Genomic DNA, 24,053 nt, shown 5'->3' on the forward strand with positions numbered 1-24,053 from the left:
TTGTGAGTTAGACTGATTAACCTTTGCGGTTGTTGTTTTCGTTGTGGCCCATTCAAAATAAGTATTATAATAAATATATTAGCATCTAACTGACAATAACATTGTGTATTCAAAGAGAGTTCTTTAGTTGTGTTATTATACTATTATTCCTATACTATTTTAATATTATTCATATATAGTTTTTGTTTTGAATTACATTTTCTTTTTAGATTTTCTATTTTCACTTTTACATTTTAGTCAAAGTTGTAATAATTAAATTGTTTTTGAACAAAACCTTTATTTTGTTACAGAATAGGGACTCAGACAGCGTGACGAGATGTGAACGGGTTTTATTGACAGACTTGAGGTTAAGCAATGAAACAGATAAGCGATGATTCGTAGATTCTTCGGTGTTCAGGAGGAATGGTAACTTGGAAATCCTCTTCGAAACAGGAGACACAGAACAGGAGTAACCACACACCTCACTGACACAGGGGACCAGGAAGAGACTCGGGAGCTGTCAGACTTGGGATCGCTGGAAGACACACTTGGGATGAAACACAGCAGGTAAGTAGACAAGACGGTAAGTATCGAGCATAGAGATATGATTGTTATAGTAGTCCTCTTCGTAGGAACGATTCACGTTGTAGGTAGTAACGTTGTACGGTTGTAACGAGACCGGACCCTGGAGTGCTGTGAGGTGTGTGTTTTTAAGGCTTGGCTAATGAATGAACAGAAGACGTGCAGGTGTGCTCAATCAGTGGCTTGGTGAAAACAGGTGCGTGAGTGCATCGTGACTGGTGGAGAGATGACAGATCCGTGACATATTTTTCTTCTTTTTTTTGTAATAAACATCACTCTGAAAGTGATTCCAACAATGTTGTTCCTCTGTAGTCCTTTTATATTTTTAAAACGTTTGAAACAGGGATATTCTTTACAGTCTATTTCCCATTTAAGACTTTTATTACATAAACTGAAACACGTTTATGAAGTAAATGTATGGAAAACAGGGCAAATCATTTATTTAAAAAATGGCCAATGTTTAACTACAGTGAGGTCACAAATGAATGAAGTGTGCTTACATAAGTTAAAGTGTAAAAGGGTTGTCAGTAGAGATAAAAAATGGTCAGGTCTGCCAGTTTCAGCAAACTGTCCATTAATGCTAAAGGTTTGCTGCTAGTTCACAAGTGAAACGTTGCAAACCTGTAGCAGTTATTTGTAAGAAAGTGATTTCTTTGCCAACATTTACCACATATTAAGCAAGTTTACCCTAAGTTTTTAAGGCTAAAAATGCACATGTGAATGCACACACATAACTACTAAAAACAGAGAGAATGCCAGCATACAGTACATATTGCACCATAAATAAGTAGAAATGTGCAAGCTGGTGTCACTCTGTGTTCTTGTTTGTTGGTGTTTGTTAAGAGAAGAGAAGAGAAGAGAAGAGAAGAGAAGAGAAGAGAAGAGAAGAGAAGAGAAGAGAAGAGAAGAGAAGAGAAGAGAAGAGAAGAGAAGAGAAGAGAAGAGAAGAGAATGAGCTTTATTGGCCAAGTATGTTTACACATACAAGGAATTTGTTGTAGTGACAGAAGCTCCACAGTGCAACAGAAAGACAGCAACAGCACATGACACAGATAATAAAAGAATAACAACAAATAACCAAATAGGCAATGCACAAAGCAGCAAAAACATGTACATGTCAAGTATGTGCAAATTAGAAATGAGAAAATAAACTAAAATAAGTGAGTGTGGTGAATGGATAGTGTATTATAGTTGTGTGTTCCACGTTTATTGTTGAGTGTCCATCCAAAAGCTCTTAATGACTCATCTTATTTAATTGTCTCGGTTTTAAAAATGTCTAGAGTTTTATGCGTTTTGCCATTTAAACACTTGTAGCAAATGGGAACATTACAATCTGTACTGTACTGGTTGATCTATAGGGCTAAAGGATTACTCAGTGCTAGTTAATGAATAAATATAAACATAAATATAAAAGACACATTTAGAGATCGCTCATTTGGGAAAATTTCTGCATTTTAGTGCCTCCTCTCTTCGTGAAGGCACCTCTGGACATGTAAGTGTTTTAATATTGTTAAGTAATGATATTTTAATATTTGTTTGCATTTGATCACAATGTATTTTTTGCTTTGGATCAACTCTGAAGTGAATAGCATACATTGGTATATTGATATATATATATGTCGAGAGAGATAAAAAATTTGATTCAGGACCCACATATTATATTAGACACTAAGGCAGTTCAACACAGTAACAAAATTGTTCATGATTTCATGATTTTGCACCTCTTTCCTGGCCCATTGTTCATCATGACAGTGGTTGGCAACCCAGACAGGTTCATTGAGCCCAGACCAATGGAGTATTATGGCTGCAATCAGAAAACACCTCAAACTAAATGCTGTTCTCCAACTCTGAAGGCAAGAGACATTGTCTTTGACAATATGCCACAATCTACATTTAACTGAACCACTATTAACTGATAATTTCTCTTAAAGGGGAAAAATAATGGCTATAGTGAAATATTTCTGATAAATTCTGATGTAACAGCAACAACAAGACTATACAATACTTACTTAATCTCTCTTCTGCCCTTGTGTCTGCAAAGATCTTTATTGGTTTACTTGCCTTCTGTTATTTCACAAAATCCCTGACGGGGGCTTACACCAAAAGTACCATCACTCAGATTGAGAGGCGGTTTGAGATCCCAAGCTCTACTGTTGGCATCATCGATGGTAGCTTTGAAATGGGTGAGTAGTGATGTGTTGAGCTCCAGTGAGAAATGAGGGATGGGGTTCAGCCATAAGAGCACTTATACCAGTGAGTCACACCATTGATGCTGAAATGTGACGGAAAGGCTGTTCATACTTTGAAAATGGGATAGTTGATTGATGGTATGCTGTATAACAACATATAATTTATAACGTAACATTTGCTTGCAGGTAATCTGTTGGTCATTACTGCTGTTAGCTACTTTGGCGCCAAGTTTCACAGGCCCAAGATCATTGGAACAGGGGTCGTGTTGATGGGTGTAGGGACACTATTAATGGCTTTACCTCACTTTATCATGAGCAGGTGATTAACATTTATCAGTCAATGACAAACTGAGTGACCACAATGAAGAATAGGAAAGATCCTATTTAACTTAAAACACATGTGCAAATCTTTAGAAATGTTCTCTTTGTATAGACGTTTTACAAAACTATCACATGGTTTTGAAAAACTTTTAATACATTTGCAAGAAAAGTTCATGCTTAATGATTTAAAAAAATTAATGTCATCTGTAGATGCTGTAGACCCTCATGACAGTTCTATCACCCTGGCATTTTGACTATATGCCACCCACATTACCTTTAATTCAGACACTTAAAATATGTCCATCATAAAAGAGATGTATTTAAGCCATTGTATTCAATAAAAGTTGCTCTTTTTATGCAATGAGTATAGATAATATGTAATTTTGTATTTATTTCGGTCTGTTTTTCTGACAGATACAAGTACGATACAGCTGCCGCCCACACTGACGATGCTGATAATTTCACAGTGAGCTCCACATGCTCATCTGACAACCAGAAAGCTGTTCAACAGCTTGTTTCCGGTAATATGTGGTGATATATGAGGAAGCATGTGGGATATTTTCATTGTAAAATGCAGTAAAATACTTAACAGGGCACACTATATGGGTTGTACAGGATGTCTAAAAGGGGAAGCGGAAAGCTCACCCATGTGGTTGATTGTACTGTTTGGAAACATTTTGCGTGGCATTGGGGAGGCAGGCATCGGCCCTCTGGGAATGTCATTCATAGATGATTATGCACGCCCAGAAAACTCAGCTTTTTACCTTGGTGAGAAAATTATTATTATTATTATTATTATTTTTATCTCAAATCAAAACTATCCATGTCCCTCATGTGATTTAGTTCATGTTGTTATCATGTTCTTTTCTTTAGGTTGTCTGCACACACTCGGAGTGATTGGGCCAATTTTCGGTTACTCGCTTGGATCTCTTTGCGCTAGTCTCTATGTGGACATTGGCTTAGTAAATCAAGGTGAGTTAAAATTTGTATAGTGCCAAATTAAAATTGGTATACATCCACCTCAGCGGTCACTCACATAAAGTATCAAAAATAACTACAATATTGACTTCCTTGATTGACATGTACCATGGAAGTACTTCCACTTTATAGTACCTTGGAGTGCCATGTAAATACCATGGTGTATGAATTTAGTAATGGACCATGGTAGAATCGGAGGGTCAGTTGGCCCTGGAGCAGAGGACCACACTGTTTTGCCCCGGTGGAGCAGGGGACCACCACAGTGGAACAGGAGACCACCATGGTGGAGCAGAAGGCCATGGGGAGCAAGAGGCCTAGGGAGATCTGATGGAACCAGAGGACTTGGGGGAGCCAGCGGTGCAGGTGGCTTAGGAAAACCCAGTGGAGCAAGCAAACCAGGATAGGCCATCAGACTTGGAAGACTCAGGGAATTTGGCAAAGTGGGCAATGAAAGAGAAGACTTGAACAGGAGACTGCTCTGGTAGTTCTGGGAAAACAGGATTCTCTGGTGAGTCAGCAGAAAACGAATTAGGAAAGTCCAGCACATGAGGCCATGGAGCTGGTGGGATTAGGAATACCAGTACCAGGATAGAACCAGTACGAAGAGGGAACCAAGTGAAACCAGAGGGAAGAGTGATCCAAAGAGAGCCAATGAAAAGAGGGACCCTTGAGGAGCTGATGGATGAAAATGTCATGGAGGAGCTGGTAGAGTAGTGAAGGAGGATTCAGCTTTGGTCCTTGTGGCCGAAACGAAAAGTTTAATGGAACCTCCTGTTACCAGAAAGAATAGCCCCTCACTGACAGAACGAAAGATGGTTGGTCTCAGAGAAAGAGATGGTCAGGACAAAGATCAGGACATTATGGGTCAGTTTTACTAACAGCTTGCGCCAGTGCAAACGTCTTTTGCCATTTTGACAGAATGCATTTGTAGGAGTTTCCCTTTCATATGCAAAATTTATGGGAGGAGAGTATTCAAATTAATCATGCAACGCGTTTTACTAACGTTTGCGCACGTCAAATTACTGGTATTTGTGCCATTATTTAACACTCAAAAAAGCATGTCTTAAAGTATTCTGAACATGAAATGGCTGCAATTATTGTTGCTAGTAGGAGGCACCGCAGAGAACAGAGAGTGTGTGGTAGAAGGGAGAGGATTTTTTCCACACATATTCATTTATTTGGAATGCCTGAAGAACACATTATCCGAACATATCATTTGCCAAGCCATGTTATTTTTAATTTGCTTCAGGAAATAAAAGATGACTTGGAACCCTCAACTAGGAGTCACACAATGCCAGGTCTATCAAACCTTCCTGCAACCCATCATTTTTTGGCCTCCGGTTCCATACTCCGGCTTCTTTATTTCTTCTTTATTTTTATATTTTTCTTTATTTATGCTGCACTTGGTATATTGCAACACAGAGAGCCACACATACAGACAACAGATAAAGATGAAGGCCAGATTTACTAACAGCTAAAAAAAATCATGTCTTAAAACAGGCGGTAATTTGCACTGCTCTTGGTAGATTGCGCTGGTCATTATGGAAATGATCTGGCTACGTCTGTGTCCTTTAATGTGCGCATTGTCAGCAAATCACCAGCAGAACTTTCCACTCCCATCAGCACTTTTATGGAATTGCACTCTAACGCTAATTTGCCCTGTTTAGTAAATTTGGTCCAAAGTCTCTTTATAAGAAGGGAGACTGAGATGAACAGGAGCTAAGTAACTCAACTAAGAGCAGAGAGGTTCATGTGTTCTTTGATCAGAGATCTGATTCTAACTGTGGTGAATATACATGTTCTACTTGATAGCAGGAGTGATTGAATAGAGGTGTGAGTGATCTGTAGTTTGGGGAAAGTGGGAGAAGAGTGAAATGAAGTGGTGTAATATATAACAGATATATTGTTTATTTGACTATTTTCTTCTCATTATCAGAGAGTGTGACCATCACCCCTCAGGACTCTCGCTGGGTTGGGGCCTGGTGGTTGGGTTATGTGGTTTCTGGGCTGTTGACTCTTCTTGCTGCTTTGCCTCTCTGGTTCCTGCCAAGAGCTCTACCTGAAAACCCCCAAATCTCTAAACTAGGCCACCCCTCAAACCAACACAAACATACACTCGGCATTACAGAGCTAGCCAAAGGTACAGTATGTCAACCATACACTGACCACAAGGGTTAGATAATACATTTAAAATTTTGAATTTAGGTCTAATTAAGTGATTTGTATATTGCAGGAGTTGTATGGACTACTTTGATACACTTATGGATTTTGTGACATTTTGGAGTTTTACAGTTCTCTTTTACATTACATTAATATGTAATGATTATATAGTTGTATATTCCAAAAGTGGTCAAGAGATTCTCCATCAGTTCATATTTTGTATATCGCAGATCAAAACAGTTCATAAAATTAAAGAAGATTGGTATTATTATTATTATTATTATTATAAAGTGTTATGTTTGTTTAAAAATGACAATGATGCTTGTTTTCTAGATTTTGGCTCATCTCTAAAGTGTCTTCTCACCAATGGGATCTTTCTCCTGCACCTGGTTTGCAGTGTATTGGCATTCAATGGCTTTACCGTTCTCATAACATACACGCCAAAGTATTTAGAGCAGCAGTTTGGACAAAGCACATCTAAGACCAATTTTCTCATAGGTAACAGCTGCCATGCTTTTATTTTTATTTTATTATTATTATATTTTATTTTTGCTTGCTATTTAAACTAGCTGTGCTTATATGTACAGGAGTAACATCTATTCCGGCAGTGGCTCTGGGAATGTTCCTGAGTGGTTGGATCATGAAGAGGTTTAAAATGAGTCTGCTGGGATCTGCAAGACTGCTGTTCTTCTCCTCTGTAACCGCATTGGTTTGCATCATACCTTACTTTGCTCTCAGCTGTGAAAACATAGATGTCGCTGGAGTCACAGTGCCCTATCAAGGGTATTTCTAACTATACTCGTCGTATAAATCTTATTTCTTCATGAAAAAAATACACTTTATGTCCATTCAATCTGTCCATTTTCCAAATCCCTTGTCCTACTTAGGGCCACAGGAATATGTAGTATAATAAAATAAATTGTTTATGTGGCAGATCTATTGAAGTTCAAAATATAAGCAGTGGTTTACTCACTTCATGCAATGCTGACTGTGGGTGTCCTGACTTCCAATGGGATCCAGTGTGTGGACAGAACGGAGTGACCTACATCTCTCCGTGTCATGCGGGCTGCAGTTCCACTCGTGGGGCAGGGCAAAATATGGTGAACAACTACTTTTAACTCTTGGCCACAGATTCTTTGACACATGTTCTTATTTATTTATTTACTTACTTACTTAAACGTGTTTGTCAGACATTCTATGGCTGTACATGTATCCAGAGCTGGGGACTGACTTCTGGGAACTCCTCTGCAGTGCTTGGACAGTGTTCACGAGAGAGCAGTTGCAATAAAATGTTCTACATCTATCTGGCACTGCAGTCTTTCACCTTCTTTGTGTACTGTCTGGGCACTGTTCCCTTCTTCCTCATCTCATTGAGGTTCTGTTTCAATTGTTTCCATATTATTTCCATTAAGTTGCTCCATATGATTGTACCATATACTCAGTTGCATTTATTGTATTTGATTCAGTTGCACATATTGTACAACCTTTAATGTCTAAACAAACAAAAAACAAAAAAAACAAGCCATGAGTCGGGTTGCTTCATCGTAAGAGTTATGGTTGGCAACCCTATTCACAATACATTGAAGCCAGAAACCTCATACACAATTTGAAGGTTTGAAATGGGTTATGAGATTATTTTATGTAAAAAAATAAATAAATACATTTGGGAATTATATGGATTTTTTTTTAATGTTGTATGAAATATGTTCTTGCAGGATTGTGGACCCTGCCCTGAAGTCTCTCTCAGTGGGTGTATTTCTGTTCGTTTTAAGAGTTTTTGGTAAGTTTTGGTAAGAATTTCTAATAGTGCAAAGTATTGTTTTTATGAATAAAAAGTAAAAATTATTTCACAGATGTTTATATTTTTCTTGTCTAAGACAAACATTAAGCCACATCATTGTTTTTAATGTGATTTCCCTCTTTTAAAGGTGGTATTCCTGCTCCTATTTGCTTTGGTGCTCTTATTGACTCGACCTGTCTGAAATGGGGCCAGAAGAAATGCGGTGCAAGTGGTGCATGCAGAATATATGACATTGAAACTTTCAGGTGAGCAGATCTGGCAGGACTGTTCTATGTAGCTCTAATTTGAATGCACAGAAACCCTAATTAATGGATAATAAACAGTAATTTGACCCCCATCAGGCACCTATTTCTGGGACTGGTCAGCTCTCTTTGGACAATTAGCTACACCCTGTTATGGATTTTCACCACACAGATTAAGAGGAAAGTACAAAACGATAAGCAAATATCCAAGGACAAAGAACTCCAACACCCTATGGTATGTGACCCAGGACAAGAAAAAACTCTAAAATAATGTTCTGCGACATTGTTTGTTCCTGGGTTATTTTCAGAATATGGTGACAATTTTATGTCTGGCCAGGAACCTGAATATACTTTGTGCCATTCATCTGGTGTACCATTTTCTATGACATTTGCAGTTATATATATATATATATATATATATAAAACATTTTATGAATTTATAAAAATAAATATTATTGTAATAAATGCCTGGTTGTGTAAAAAAAAAAAAAACTGAGAAGGGACTGTCCAAATGTGCACATGGTGATTTCACACCAATACATACAGTAAATGTAACTTTAAATTTATAGTTCTCACTTGGTTACCCATGTCATTACTGTGTTACATTGATTAATATTCATAATAAAAAAAAATAGATTTTATAATGTATTAGTGTGATCAGTTGCTTCACTGGTGATGCATTATGAATCAAATAATGATCAAAAGCCAGCTTGGTTGATACTTTGTGTGTGGTGGTGGTGTTTTTAACTTTGTACTTAGAATTTGGATTTTTGCAGTTCTCATACAATTCCTTGTATGCTATAGCATGGAAACTGACATCAACATTTTTTACAAAAATTAGTTCTGTGAAACATATACCGTTTTGTCCAACAGTATAAAAAGGCCAAACAAACTGTACAATCGTAAGTTCTAATGAATTATATAAATTTACAAATAGTAATTTGCAAACAGTACCTCACATATTGATAAAATATATTGGCGTGGTTATTGATAAATTGTAGGTGTGATGTATGGTGAATTATGCAGTTTAGTGATTCTGTAGGAATGCAATGGAGTCTTTGAAACACCTGATTAGTGATATGATACTAAAACTTATTGATGCTTCAGATGTAAATTGTGTAAGAATATAACTGACAAATCTTCAGGCAATTAACATTTGTCATCATTATGTTACGGAAGTAGACTGGAAACAGAGGGTTATCAAACAATGCAAAGTCTTTATTGATTCATTAGGGTCCAAGTAGCAGATGAAGGTGAGTAGAGACTTAGATACTAAGATGCAGAAATGATATCAAAGTTTGTATTGTCTTGCCAGGAACTCGTGGATGACTGGAAGTTGCACACACCCCAAGATTACAGTGCATGGAGAGGAGAGGAGAGGAGAGTCGATGACCGAGACAGGGAGACAGACGATGGAGAGAAACAGGAAGCAAGTAGTCTCACATGTATCAGCGAAGACCAATGAGAGTCCACTTCGTGTAAATGAGATCAGACAACTGACTGGAGTGAGGTGTGTGCTTAAGTAGTGCTGGGGTGATCCGTGACACATTAATAATAATAATAAGAAGAAGAAGAATTTAACCCCTGAGGGGGAAAAACACATACATATTCCAAGTTATCTAACAAGCTTTATATGCCTTATTAATTGCTTAATGCCTGCTTCTTTAATTACCAGCCCAAAGCCTAAACATGTGATTTGAAACTCCTCTTGAACGTGTTCTGTAAAAATAAATACATAGGCTGCATGTTTAGAAACAACATGAAGGTGAGGAAATGTTGACAGGATTTTCACTTTGAGCTGAATCATGCCTTTATTGAGTTTCATTATAGCTGGAGGCCATTTTTGTCATGTGTATGTATAACAGCCACTCCTAACACAACAATAAAGCTCTCAGTCATTACCACAGGTATTTAGGACAGTCTAGAAATGCTATATTCAGTCCCTGTGTCTATTCCTGATTGAAAATGACAGATATGACCTTGACTGACTCATCGGTGAGAGTTGTTGAGGTAATGAAGAGGATTTGTTCATCATTACAAGTACCCATTTTTCATTAGCAGAGAGGCCAAGGCCCTATTAGCTTTTTAGGTAACATTTCACTGAGCAGATAGACTAGGGTCAAAGTTGATAAACACTTTGGATTTAACTGTCACACAGAGGAGCACTGCGAGTGGGAAAAAATATAGTGTTCTGGCAAATCCCTCTTGTGAGCTATCAACAGTGCAATTCTATAAACGAATTCTCCAAGAGAATGCAAAGTTTCTGGGAGAAACAGAAAACTTTTGTGGACAAATCACTCAAAAATACTGACTTTTTATTTATTTTTTGCCTTGCATCTCTCTCTCTCTCTCTCTCTCTCTCTTTCCATCACTGTGTCCCATATGGACTTCATACAACAGGTGGTTCCACTATGAATTCTGCATGTATAGTTTTCACCACATTTCAAGCAATTTAACTACAGATGAAAGGCTGCAAACCTCTGGCAATTATTCATAGGACATTGATTTATTTGCCATAAATTTATAAAATGTTAACAGCAAGTTTATTATTTTGCCAGGGGGTGAATTGTGCATGTGAACGCACACACACAAGCCACTGGTGTACATGCAGCCGTCTACATATTGCACTATGTAATCAGATTTGTTGTGGCATTGTGCATTTTTGTTTGTTTGTAGTTTGTTAAATGCTGTTAATGTGTCATTCATGTTATATAATTGTCGTTGTTGTTATATATCATGTCTGTCTAAAGTTCATTTTTTACTGTGTGCATTTAAATTTATAGTAATATATAAGGCAGTGCTCTCCAACCCTGTTCCTGGAGAGCTACCATACTGCAGATTTCAGCTTCAAACACACCTGAACCAGCTAATCAAGGTGTTCAGGGATGACCTCGAGGGCCAGAGTTGAGTACCCCTGCTGTAAATAGTCATTCAAAATGTGTCTACTTGCAATATACTATTTCTGTATTGAAACAAACTGTTGTGACATTTCAGTCATACTCATGGTTTGCATTTTATCAAACAAACCTTAAAAGCAGACACTCAAATGTGTCTACATGGGGTAATTTACCCTTACTCCAGTCTTCAGTGTCAAGAAATCACTCTAATATTCTGATTTGCTGCTTAAGAAACCGTATTTATATAAGAATGGAAGCTCAAGTTCCAGACTATTTCTTGTAAACACTTTAGTATAGGGACCAATTCTCACAATTAACTAGTTGCTTATTAGCATGTATTTTATTGACATATTGGCTGTTTATTTGTACTAATAAAGCACAACAATACCTAAACTACCGTACTAACTATTAATAAGCAGCAAATTAGGAGTTTATTGAGGCGAAAGTCGTAGTTAATGATTTGTTGAATTGCACCTTAAAATAAAGTGTGATCAAAAACTCTAATCTATCTTCTGTCCTTGTGAATAGAAAGATCTTTATTGGTGTTTTTGCCTTCTATTATTTCTATAAATTGCTGACAAGGAGTTGCACCAAAAGCATCATAACTCAGATTGAGAGGCACTTTGAGATTCAAAGCTCTTCCGCTGGTATCATCAATGGCAGCTTTGAAATGGATGAGTAGTGATGTGTAGAGCTCCAGTGAGAAATGAGGGCCGAGGTTCACCCATTAGATGAGCACTTATACCAGTGAGTCACACCATTGATGCTATAATGTGACTCAGTTAAAGTTGATACTTTAGAAATGGCTGATGATTTATTATGATTTATTTTATTAGTGTTCTGTAAAACTTAATAAAACATATGTTAAATAATAATAGTTGAATTTACTTGTCTTGCAGGTAATAATCCATTGTGTACTTTAGTCCCAAATTCATAAAATGCTCTGTCCAATTGAAACACTTTTAGACCATTTTCAAGACAAAAAAAATAACTTATTCCTTAATGTGCCCCCCCCCTCTGACAGGTACAGGTACAGGTACGATACAGCTGCCACCCACACTTATGATGCTGATAATTTCCCAGTGAGCTCCACATGCTCATGCTGACAGAATATTGTTCAACAGCTTGTTTCTGGTAATGTGTGGTTAAATGTGGAAAAGCATGTGGGATATTTTAACTGTACAATGCAGAAAAATGCCTAACAGAGCATAACATATGCTAAATAGGGGAAATCTTGCCCATGTTGCCCATATAAAACATTATATGTGGCATCAGGAAAGCCAGCATCGGCCCTCTGGGAATGACATAAGCTACATAGATGATTATGCATGCCCAGAAATATCTGCTTTTTACGTAGAAAAATCACATAAATCACATACTCGCTCAGTATTAAACCTTGTTTAAATAGTGTAACCTTTTTTTTTTCCCTAAAATATGCTTCTGAAAAAATACTTAGTCTACTTTTTACAGTCCTGCAGTCCTGAGCATCATGACTTTAGACAATAGTGGGTGTTGTGTTTGCTATAGTTTTTGCATTGCACCTATACTGTAGACTAACTGCAGTATTTGTATAAGAGTAATTGTACTATGATTTAAAGTTGCTATAGAAAACTTGACTAATTTTCAACAACAACAACAAAACAATTCATGTCATTCTAAACCCATCCTTCTTCCTTCTGTGAAACTGAATGGAGGCTTTCAAGCTTCAAAAAGCTCCATCTCCAAGAGAAAAGTTCAAGAATTTTAATTTCTGTGTACATTTTTGAATTTTCCACCTTTTCCATTCTGTTACAACACAGAATGACTTCATGTGCGATACATTTCAGTCCCTGTGGATGTTGGTGGCTTCTGGATGAAACTTCTTTTTGTTCTCTGACTTAAAATAACGAGTGCTCATAAATGTAGAAAGTACCCCCCCCCCCCCCCCCCCCCCCCTCATTGTAGGAAGGCTTTTGCCTTTATGACAAAGTGACGTAAAGGCAATCGATAATGATGTCCACGACAAACGTCACAATGCCGCTTCTGACCCTCGCCGTGAGTTTGAAATCTTCAAGCTAACCCCTCTACTGGAAATGGAGGGCTATATTTGGAGGAGTGCGATGATGTCACAAGTGGTTGAGGGTAGAAGCCTATAACAGAGAGGATGGAGTGAGTGTGTGAGTGTTTGTGTGAAAAACAGAGGCAACGCCGGTACCTTCAGGAGCTGCTGTCCACTGGTTTGAAACCGCGGGAAGTGAGTACTTTTATCTTTTCAATAAAATATCTGAACATTTTTTGGATTATCATTAGGCTCAGCATTATTTTATAAGAGTTTGTTTATAGTTTTAAAAGTTAAAAAATAATAATAATAACGTTTTAATAATATGAATGATGCTAAATGTTGGCAAATGTAAAATAACACTACATTTTGTCCACTGTAATATGAGTTAAAAAGCTTTACTGATGAGGATGTGGCGGTGCAAAACTCCAAAAATGTTATCGAAATATCCACACAATGCTAATGCTCATGCTCTTTTTTTTTCTTTTCTTTTGCACAAGAACAAACACAAGTATTCCTTTCTGCCATGTATCATCTGAAACTGCCCTCACAGATCCTGATCTTCCTTGTGATTCTGCAATGTGTTGCCACAGTTCCTTACAACAGGCAAGTCAACTCATTGTAAAAAGTAAAAATGTTCCTTGTTAGGGTGTTTTTTTTATTTATTTTTATCTGCTTACTGATCTATTTTTAGGACGTCCCTAATCTGACCCTTAAAACTAAGAATTCTTTATCTGTGTAACCTAGTGTAGTTTGATTTGGACAAATTAGATAATATTTTTCATTTAGAATCAGTTAATTCAGATGGTATCATAGCTTGACACACTTTAGGCTACCTGACATATCGTCTATTACATTATTGCATAAAATACAAACATATTAACTAAATGTATTGTCTATTGAATTCTTTATTTTATCTTTTAAATGAGAAAGAACAACTGAATATTTAGATTTATAGGAATTCAAATAGTAAATATAAACTATGTGATCAAATCACTGATTTAGTTCAAACAAATATTTAGGTATTAAAATGGCTAGAAATAGCTTTCTTTTATTCGTTTCATAATGATAACATTCTACCATGCAGTCTAAGGTAGACAAACTTTACTAAATTTATGTTTTTTGTTATTTTAAAAACTTTTAATATCAAAATCGTATGCCTTATGAACACGAATGTATACTGTGCGTAATTATTGCAGATCTGTGTGCATTTGTGTAAAAACATCTAGCTAACCTTTAATAATGTCTCCTTTATTATTATACAGACTTCATTTTTCAAAAAGTATACTTTTTCAAAGCAGATTTCTCCTATGAAAATATTGATTCATATTTTATATTGTACATTATAATAATAGTATTGTATAAGTCCACTTACAGCATGCAAAAAATAAATCAGTGTCTTTTTATTATCTTTTTTTTTTAAGAAAACAGTATAAAATGTATTATTTATCATTTAGGTCACCTAACAAAAAAGGTTCATATGAGGCAGCGGATTATTTGGTATCCTTGTAACAAGATGTAACAGGTGTTGAAAGTGTGTAAGTGATATGACCAGCGGGCGCAAATGATCCACTTGCAACACGTCTCCACTTCAGAAGATCGTCACAGACAGGGACAGTGGCACTTTCTAAGCAGCTCTGGATGAGATGGTGCTTTGTGACCTCTTTTGTCGACAGGTACTCCCGTTCCTCCAACGAAAAGCCGGATGACTCGCAAGAGGTCGATGGATGGCTGGTTACAGATCTATCTGACAATCTGAGTTTTACAAAGCCACGGCCTCCAAGGGGCCTCACTGCAGTGAACAGGTACTTGTGCAAAATAATTGACAATTATGATTCAGAGTTTAAGATGTCGCCATTTTTACCATTGAAGTAGATTTGTAATTGAGTTTTTGAGGGGGGAATACATTAAAGATTGAAATTTAACATTTTGTTATAAATTGTCAAAAGAAACATCATGCTAGTATTCCATGGCCTAATTTATTAGTTAGAACTGTTTATATTCTTATAATCACAAAAAAAGTTAAGAGCTATCATGCAATTTTTTATTCATTATTATGGAGACTTTGAATTTTAATTGGTTAATTTCCAATTGTTTGTACGGTTCTTGCTCTTGCGATGTTGCTTAATTGCGAACAACATTATTTTCAGGTTGTTTTAATTTATTGAGGCACATGACTAATGCTTAAATATCCTCCTGAACTTCCCCACAGTCATCACATGGAAAAGCGGAAGTGTAACACAGCCACCTGCGTGACTCAGAGATTAGCAGACTTTCTCATCCGATCCAGCAACACCATCGGCACCGTCTACGCGCCGACCGACGTAGGAGCCAACACTTATGGGAAGAGAGACTTGCTGAAGTCGCCCATTTATTTGCCCCTATAGTTCAAATGCAAACACTGTGGAAAATACAGTCAAATAAATGTAATATTTATAATAATGATGGAACTTATTCTGTTTGTTTGTTAACATTTATTTTATTTTTCTTATTTATTATTATTATTATGTTTCCCAGAGTATAAAAGAGCCAGTGCCTTTTGGTGTAAACAACAGTTTGCAGCATTTTCAGTTTCGGATAAACCTTAATAAGGACATATAGTGTTTTGAAACATGTTATCATGATGGCAAATGAATAAAATGTATTATAAAAATGACATGAATAGCAAAGAAGAATTTACATTTTTTTTTTTTTTAATAAAAGAAAGATTTAAATCCGCTTCTCTGCTCAATGTTATTATAATAAGGTCAACAAACCCATTGAAGATTTTACATAGAAAGAATTTCAAAAGCATTGTAGCAAGAAAGGCTTACTTTTTAAACCAAGAAGAAAATAAATAATATATAACCCTCAACAGAAACTGATCTATAAAGTGAAAGTACCATGCAAATATGGATAAATATCCCACAACCATTAGAAAAGACCCTGCCTGACACCATCTGATTGGATGCAGCACCTCCTCGTTATATATTTTTTGATGAACACACAGATAAGTTAATGCACACCAACATCAAGTGGTTGCATACATCGATTATAGCCATAAAAAACACTGAATTTATGCACCATACTAGTTCATTATAGACCTCTGACAATGACTAGTCCTTGCTAAGGACCTCTGCAATACATACAAAAACACATGTACTAGTCATAAAATTGAGGAGGTGCAAAAATGGCAGAGAAAACAGACACTGGGAACACTTTAATATAGCAACCAATTCTCACTATTAACCAGTTGCTTATTAGGTGAAGGGGAAGTGATGTGTGCGACCCATACTCGGAATTTGTGCTCTGCATTTAACCCATCCAAGTACGCACACACACAGTAGTGAACATAGACCCGGAGCAGTGGGCAGCCATTGCTGTGGCGCCCGGGGAGCAGTTGGGGGTTCGGTGCCTTGCTCAAGGGTCTCACCTCAGTCGTGGTATTGAGGGTGGAGAGAGTGAGACTCAAACCCACGACCATCAGGTTACAAGTCCAACTCTCTATCCATTAGGCCACAACTGCCCTTTATTAGCATGTCAATTACTAACATATTGGCTGTTGATGAGTACTTCACATTAGTAAATTACATATTCATATGCATGAACATATTTTACATCCCTATAGTCCTACCCAATACCTAAACTTAACAACTACCTTACTAACTATTAAAAAGCAGCAAATTAGTTTATTGAGGCAAAAGTCATAGTTAATGGTTTGTTAACAGTGAGAATTGGACCTTAAAATATAGTGTGGCGAGTACATTCAAACACTTTTTTTCATTGACTCTTGCACTTTAACAGAAATTTATCTCAGCTCAAAATGAAAGATAAAGATCTAGAACCAAACTTTGACCGTCTTAATTTTCAGATTATGAACTAAAACTGGTAATATATTGGAACGGGAGAATTGGAGAAAATATTGTTCATATTGTGCCGTTTCTGCAATAAATTTATCACAGCGGCTATTTACACTAAGTACAAATAGCACATTTTTTTTAGCGATAGATACTATTTACACTAATGTCAGAATCATGGACCTGTTTTTGTTGTGTTTTGCTCCCCATGTGTTCTGTGACCCAGTTTTTCCCTCATGTTAATTGTTAATTTAATCCCAGGTGTGTCTCCTTAGTGCCCTCGTTATCCTGTCTTTAAAAGCCCCAGTCCGTTCAGTTCGTGTTGGTCAGTCCTTGAATTGTCTTCCCTGCCTTTGATCTGTGATCTTCTGGATATTAAAAACTCTCGCTTAGTGAATTCCTCGTCTCCTGGCTTCTGTGTTCCGTGCTTCCCGAGAGTTGTGACGACTAAATGCAAATAGCACATTTTTTTTTGCAATAGATGCTATTTACACCAAGTGAAAACAGCAGTATTTTTTAATGATATGCTATTTACACTAAGTGTAAATAGATACTATTTACACTGTTAAAATAGCAAGATTTTCTTATATTTATACTACTTATTGCAAATAATGACAATTATCTGCACCTCAGTATTGTAGTACATTATAAAACAGTACGCAATAATAACGTACTGAGTGTAAATTATAGTTATTAATTATTAAATGGATGCCACCTTATTGGAACAATAAAGCCCTCCCTAACCCTACCCGATACTTTTATTTTCAACTTTTTGATTATATCCTTAATTTTTATTGAAAGTAAATGCCTTTCTGATGTGATATGAGATTTGAAAAGGGGATCGAACTCGGGTCCATCACGTCAAAAAGTATGCTTTACGACTTACGCCACTGAAACTGAAACTAACCCAATCACACGCTAGTGGGTGGGCGGAGTCAGTGTAAATAGCCTTCACAAACAAAGCGGGCTATTTGCACTTAGTGTAAATAGACACTCCTTAAATGTATTGTGCGTACCTCTCATATAATAATAATACTAATAATAATCAGCCAACAGCATGCAGCTATTATGCAAGAACCTTGGCATAATAGTGTTTTATTTTTATTGTTTTGTAAAAGTCTTATTAAAGAAGTCATTTAATGTCTGCTGTTTAATGCATATATTTCTGTATAGCAACGTGTCTCTTATCTAAATTTAAATTCTAAAATTATGAAATCATTATTAAATTATAACACCGTCCATTTTGAGCATCTTGTAGCAAAGAAAAAAAGTTTTCCTGTCAATATCTTATCAGTAATTAGTCCCTGGAGAAAATGATTGTGCGTGATATCTTACTATTGATACATTTTCATTAGTGTGACTTTAAATGATGAGGAGGAGATCAATTATGTTGGTCAGTTGGTTTCTGTTCTAATGCTGTGAAACTGGTGTAAAAGTCCCATGCAAAATTAATGCATTAACGTTTTTTTTTTTTTTTTAAATCCAACTTTTATTTGATTCAGATGGTGTATTGCAGTGTACTGTACTGAACAGTATATGCATAACAGTGATTTTATGTAAAAATACTGCTCTGAGTGAAAATGTTAGAGAAATATTTCAGGTTTAAAGTATTTGTTATGCAGCTCACAACAAATAGAATGAAATAAAATAAAATAAAATAATAGTGGCACAAAAAAGTACTGAGAAATGTCTTGTCTTTTGACACCTGTTTCAATTTGCAGCTATATTTTGGCCAACTTTAAAAACATATCTGTCATCATCAGGTACTTTCATTTTGTCCACATGTTTGAACTGTCAATCACATGAAAATTTTCTATTCATTTTTCCTCTTCTCTCTGACGGTGAACATCCAGCGGATGTTATAGAGCCAGAAATAGATGTGATATATAAATGTGGAGGGGCCAGCATATGAATCAATCAAGCAGAAAACACATGTCAGTGCCATTTCGCATAATGACAGGAACGAGAGATGGACAGTTTAGGCCTAATAAAAGTTTCGGACATAAATTTTCACACAGCCCTTTTCATTTTCACAAGACTGTTAAATGTAACATGCACATTATTTCTGAAGAAAAAAAAAACAGTACTACCATGTTTTGTAGTCATTTACTATTGTAGCATATGTAGTCTCAAAAAACAAAACAAACAAAAAAAACCCTGCACAATTGTCATTAAAATAATATCTTAAGCTAACTTAAAAAATTCGTATTTCATGTACAAAATATATAATTTAAAAATGTTTTGTTGATGTTGGGGTAAAATATGGCCTGAGCCCAAAAACAACACTAAGCACTTCCTATCATTTCCTCTGAAAATATACATCCTAATTATCCTGACGTTGTACAAAACATGTTTTTACCCTGTTGTGACATGACTTCTACTCTGATCTAAGCGTATCAAACAGCCAGGGTGTTTCTTGTATTAATATAACAGGAAATAATAGGATTGACTGTGGTCACAGATAATTTGGCTGTTGATATATCAGTCATAATGACGTAGATGTCCACGAAGAGGTTAAAGGCTACAGCCGCTGTTCAGTGCAGTTAATATGGCTGACATACAGAGCCATCAGATCCATTACGTACAAAACATTGGCGGAGAGGAGAGCTTGAGTTCAAGTGTGACTCATTTCATGTGGATAATTAACTGGTACTTTTGATTAGTGCAATGGAAAGTTAGTTAATAGTGTGTCATTTTGTCCTTTGCAACTTATGTTTCATATCTCATGCCTGACTATTTTATTTATTTATTTAAGAGTACTTAGCTAAGAAAGTACTGATAGTATAAGGTAACTACATGTGTTAAGGTTAGGTTTAGGGGTAGGTTCAGGGTTAGTTATTACCAATTGCAGAAATAATTACACAGAAGGTACATGTGAAACAGGACTGTAAAATAAAGCACTACCAAAATTTTTTTAAGCATCAACGTTGTCTCATATTTTTCTGATAAATTGCATATTTATTTATATAATGTAATCATAAATAAATCATATCTCTGTTGAAAAGACCAGCATTGCTAATTATTGGTATGTTGTTCTGGATTCTGTTGCCTTAACCAGGATTCTTAACTAGTTTAACCAGTATTTTTTGCAGGTGAACACCCCTGTAAAAATATAAGTGCATTTTAACATACCTTTAAAAAGAGAGCAAATAATATAGTATAAACTTAATGGGTTACTCCACCCCAAACTTACTCACTTACCCCCATGTCGTTCCAAACCCGTAAAAGCTTTGTTCATCTTCGGAACACAGTTTAAGATATTTCGGATGAAAACCGGGAGGCTTGTGACTGTCCTATTGACTGCCAAGTAAATTCCACTGTCAAAGCCCAGAAAAGTATGAAAGACATCAGTGGTTCAAACGTAACGTTATGAAGCTACGAGAATACTTTTTGTATGCAAAGAAAACAAAAATAACGACTTTATACAACAATTTGTCTCCTCTTCGCCACTGTAGAGCCATTTTGGAGGGTATCTGCTGTATATGCTGTTCTGTGTCAACCGCACCACACGGATACGCCGTTTTCGTTCAAATCAAAGCATAAATAAACGTAGACAAATTGTTGAAGTCGTTATTTTCTGAACACAGAATTGGTGAAAAACTGTTTAACGGTTTAACTCCACAATTAAGTACTACATAGTTCAGAGTCTTTGTAATGTGTTTCAGCAATACATTTCTAACATTTTACGTTTAGAAACAATTCTCAGAATTCTCTTTACAAGGACTTTAACATTCCGCCTGGAAACAAAGATGCCGTGACGCCAAACCATCTCACCAAAGAAGAAAGCCGTCGTGTTTACAACTGTGACGACGAGTGCTTATCAGGATCAAATAAGCGATGGATTTTCAAAAGTATGTGAAATATTAAAAATTTGCGGCATAGAATCTTTAAAATACGTCCGAGAGTTTTACACACCAGTCTGTTATAGTGGTGACATTTCCAAGCCCTGCAACGTGACCCTGAACGAAACAAACTGTGATTGGTTGTTTGACATGTCAGTCAAACGGCCTCATGAACGAGCCCTGGTCAATGAAACCTACCATGGATTGCAGACCTTCAGCCGTCAGTCTGAAGGTCTGGCTACACAAGACTTCCCTTTAAGTGGGAAGTCAGTGTAATATTTTTGGACATTTAATTGCATATCATTGGAATTAAATCAAACTGCATGTAGTTTGAATTTAAAATCAATTAGCTTACATTTAAGGTCTTTGCACACTGAGTCCGAAATTCTCATTCGATATTTTTGCACGTTAAAAACAAATACGATTTAATTTAGTGTCAGTCATGTTTACACACCACCAAAACTTTCGTCCGTCATAAAAAAAATTTGTAACGGGTTCGATTTTCAGCATTTCCGCATCTGTAGCAAGCATTTTGATAAGAAAAGGTTATATGAAAAAAAACAAAAACGCATGCAAAAATTTCTGACTCAGTGTGCAAGGACCTTTAGAGTTTTTTTATGTAAATCTTTACATGTAATTTCATAATTACTTCTATTGCCTTTGTACTGCTATGACAAACACACAAACAAACACAAAACGATAAATAAATAAGTAGATAAATAAATATTCATTTATAATGAATCGTGAATGTCGTGTTTTTGAAAATATTTGTAATTAAATATAGTTGTAAGTTGCAATTTACTACATTTTATATTAATATATTAACTTTTTGTAATAGCTAATAGCACACTAGTTAAAATCCAAAAGGCCTTTATATGTGCTATATGTGTTAGTCAAAACATCAGAGCATAATGATTTAAAATGCATTTTAACATCAAATTTAATTTTACATTAATACAAAAATTTACTTTTTAAAAGTGTACTTAAATGTGTTATCAAACCTAGGTCATAATTTAGTTTGGGGACCAATTGTCACAATTAACTAAATATTAACTATGAATTTTGCTGCTTAGTAAGTTTAAGTATGGGGTAGATTAAGGGATCTAAAAGATGTTATGCAGAATAAGGCATAACTGCCAATATGCTAGTAATATTCATGCTAATAAGCAACTAGTTAATAGTAAGAACTGGTCCCCAAACTAAAATGTCACCCATAACAGAGTCTATACAGAACGTGTATATCACTATATATATATATATATATATATATATATATATATATATATAGATTAGTGGTGTCCCTGACTAAGGATTTTCATAGTCGAATCTGAATTTTCGAATCTTGCCGATATTCGACTGATAGTCGAATCATATGTTTGGGGGCGGGGACAAAATACATTACCAAGAGACAGTCATAATTACTGACGCTAATGCACAGGGAAAATGTGTAATGGACACCTCACAGATACAAAAATAATGTTTTATGTTTTAATTAAAAGATAGTTAACATTAAACGCCAGCGAAACCCTAATAATTAAAAACATTTTTACAACAGTGCTCTCACTATAACGTTATGTAGGCTATATGACAGTAGTTATTAATGTTCTGCATTTCTGTTTTGAGCTGTGCGCGCTGAAGATGACCATTAGAATGAAGCATTTGATAGCAGTTTTTTAATCAATGGGATTTAACTCATTTATCTAATATAGAATACGCTTCGTTATTTATAAAACAATGTTAATATTACGACTTACAGGCTGTCAGAATGCAGAAGTGAACGTGTCTGCGCGGCTCTGAATGAACCAGTAGTTCTATATGAAATCAGACATTTGAGCACCCCCATATAGCTAAAATGGCATGACCCTAACACCCCGCGAATATTCGACTGTGAGATGGGAGTCGAATCAGGCTCCTCCTATCGAAGCATCAAATCTTCGACTATTCGGGGTCACCCCTAAATATATATACATATATAGCTACACACACACACACACACGCACACACATATACATACACTCTTCTTTTTCACAATGGCAGCTTATGGTGGTCCAGACCAGACCAGTTTTCCCCATTTGTCCCCTTTTCCTGAAAAGTGTTTCTAGCTGTGAGTGATGTTTGAGTTTAAAGCTGGGGAAAATGACACATTCAGTAAGTGCATTTGGAAGATTGCACATTGGAAGATTAGCCTAAAGAATTAAACACAGCATGCCACACATGCAGTTCATTAGGTTAAAATCACCCAGGCATATTCTGAGAAGAGAATATTACCATATGAACTCTCCTGTCCAATGAACTTAAGCTATCCTCATGTTCAGGGGCAGCCCTTTCTGAGTGGATCAAGTAAGGGGGTTGACATGTCCCATTTGGGGCAATGTTGTAACATGTCTACAGGGCATATCAACATTATCAACATATCAACATTATTGCCATGGATGCAGTAATTCAGAAAACACTTCTGTGTCTGTGTATGTTACCCTGAATTTTTTTTCATTTGTTTTGACACTCTTGGTTTATTTTCAGTTTGTGACTCATAAAAGCAACACTCTTCAGACATAAAATCAGAGAACATTACATTTATACCATTTCATACCAGTCACCAGCTGTAATTACTTGCGGCACTCAGCGTGTGCATCACGGTGCAACTCTCTTTTCATGTTATTATTCAAGCTGCATAATTTATTGCAGGCTTCTAATATTAAAATGTAACCAATTATAAATGTATAATAAATTATACGTGATTTATATTAATCTAATATTTACTGATGTTTTAAATAACTTTCTCCAATTTGTGAAAAAGAAGTACAGTTTAGCAACTAATATGAAAAATAGAGAATAATATATTATTAAATATAAATAAAATAATATGAATAATAATACATTTTAACTTAATTTTTTAAAGATCACATTGCACTTGAGAGTAAATATATCTTTGGACAGCCTCATCATGAATTAAAAGTATATTAAATGCAATTAGCTGAACTTAATTAGGGACAATAATCCTCATAAAATAAAGAATACTAAAACTAGTATTAACAGAATTAATTCTACTGTGTTTTAAATGTGGTTAAAGTGTACAGCTGAATGTACTGAGAAGCATTTCTGAAAAGCATTTAGATAGTATTTGTAATGTAATGGTACATTTTTAACAACATAACAATAATGTATGATAATATGTTATATTAACAACA

At 35.8% G+C, this 24,053-nt stretch overlaps 2 protein-coding genes across 2 annotated transcripts; both read left to right on the forward strand.

The window, feature by feature from the left end:
* Positions 1-442: 442 nt before the first annotated feature.
* LOC306861522 (solute carrier organic anion transporter family member 1C1-like) lies at positions 443-11,538 on the forward strand. The gene is made up of 18 exons (XM_079403826.1): positions 443-1,530; positions 2,020-2,053; positions 2,314-2,414; positions 2,603-2,744; positions 2,937-3,069; positions 3,486-3,592; positions 3,687-3,839; positions 3,945-4,043; positions 5,986-6,189; positions 6,543-6,707; positions 6,797-6,992; positions 7,144-7,309; positions 7,400-7,584; positions 7,925-7,989; positions 8,138-8,255; positions 8,352-8,487; positions 9,568-9,762; positions 11,036-11,538. Exons 3-17 carry the CDS (start codon positions 2,352-2,354, stop codon positions 9,715-9,717), a joined length of 2,082 nt encoding a protein of 693 aa, XP_079259952.1. The 5' UTR covers positions 443-1,530; positions 2,020-2,053; positions 2,314-2,351; the 3' UTR covers positions 9,718-9,762; positions 11,036-11,538.
* A 209-nt stretch (positions 11,539-11,747) lies between these two features.
* Positions 11,748-15,738, forward strand: iapp (islet amyloid polypeptide). The gene is made up of 5 exons (XM_079403203.1): positions 11,748-11,896; positions 12,180-13,382; positions 13,688-13,793; positions 14,864-14,992; positions 15,400-15,738. Exons 3-5 carry the CDS (start codon positions 13,714-13,716, stop codon positions 15,572-15,574), a joined length of 384 nt encoding a protein of 127 aa, XP_079259329.1. The 5' UTR covers positions 11,748-11,896; positions 12,180-13,382; positions 13,688-13,713; the 3' UTR covers positions 15,575-15,738.
* The last annotated feature ends 8,315 nt before the right edge of the window (positions 15,739-24,053 follow it).

Source organism: Barbus barbus (assembly GCF_936440315.1).
Source record: "Barbus barbus genome assembly, chromosome: 42".
Taxonomy (NCBI): Eukaryota; Metazoa; Chordata; class Actinopteri; order Cypriniformes; family Cyprinidae; genus Barbus; species Barbus barbus.

Bases quoted from the DNA above. Each gene is read 5' to 3' on its own strand.
- LOC306861522 (XM_079403826.1), top strand. From the start codon at position 2,352: ATGGAGTATTATGGCTGCAATCAGAAAACACCTCAAACTAAATGCTGT. The intron at 7,310-7,399 runs GTGAACAACTAC...CGTGTTTGTCAG, and splicing joins GTGGGGCAGGGCAAAATATG to ACATTCTATGGCTGTACATG. The intron at 7,585-7,924 runs GTTCTGTTTCAA...ATGTTCTTGCAG, and splicing joins TTCTTCCTCATCTCATTGAG to GATTGTGGACCCTGCCCTGA.
- iapp (XM_079403203.1), top strand. From the start codon at position 13,714: ATGTATCATCTGAAACTGCCCTCACAGATCCTGATCTTCCTTGTGATT. The intron at 13,794-14,863 runs GCAAGTCAACTC...TTTTGTCGACAG, and splicing joins GCCACAGTTCCTTACAACAG to GTACTCCCGTTCCTCCAACG. The intron at 14,993-15,399 runs GTACTTGTGCAA...ACTTCCCCACAG, and splicing joins GGCCTCACTGCAGTGAACAG to TCATCACATGGAAAAGCGGA.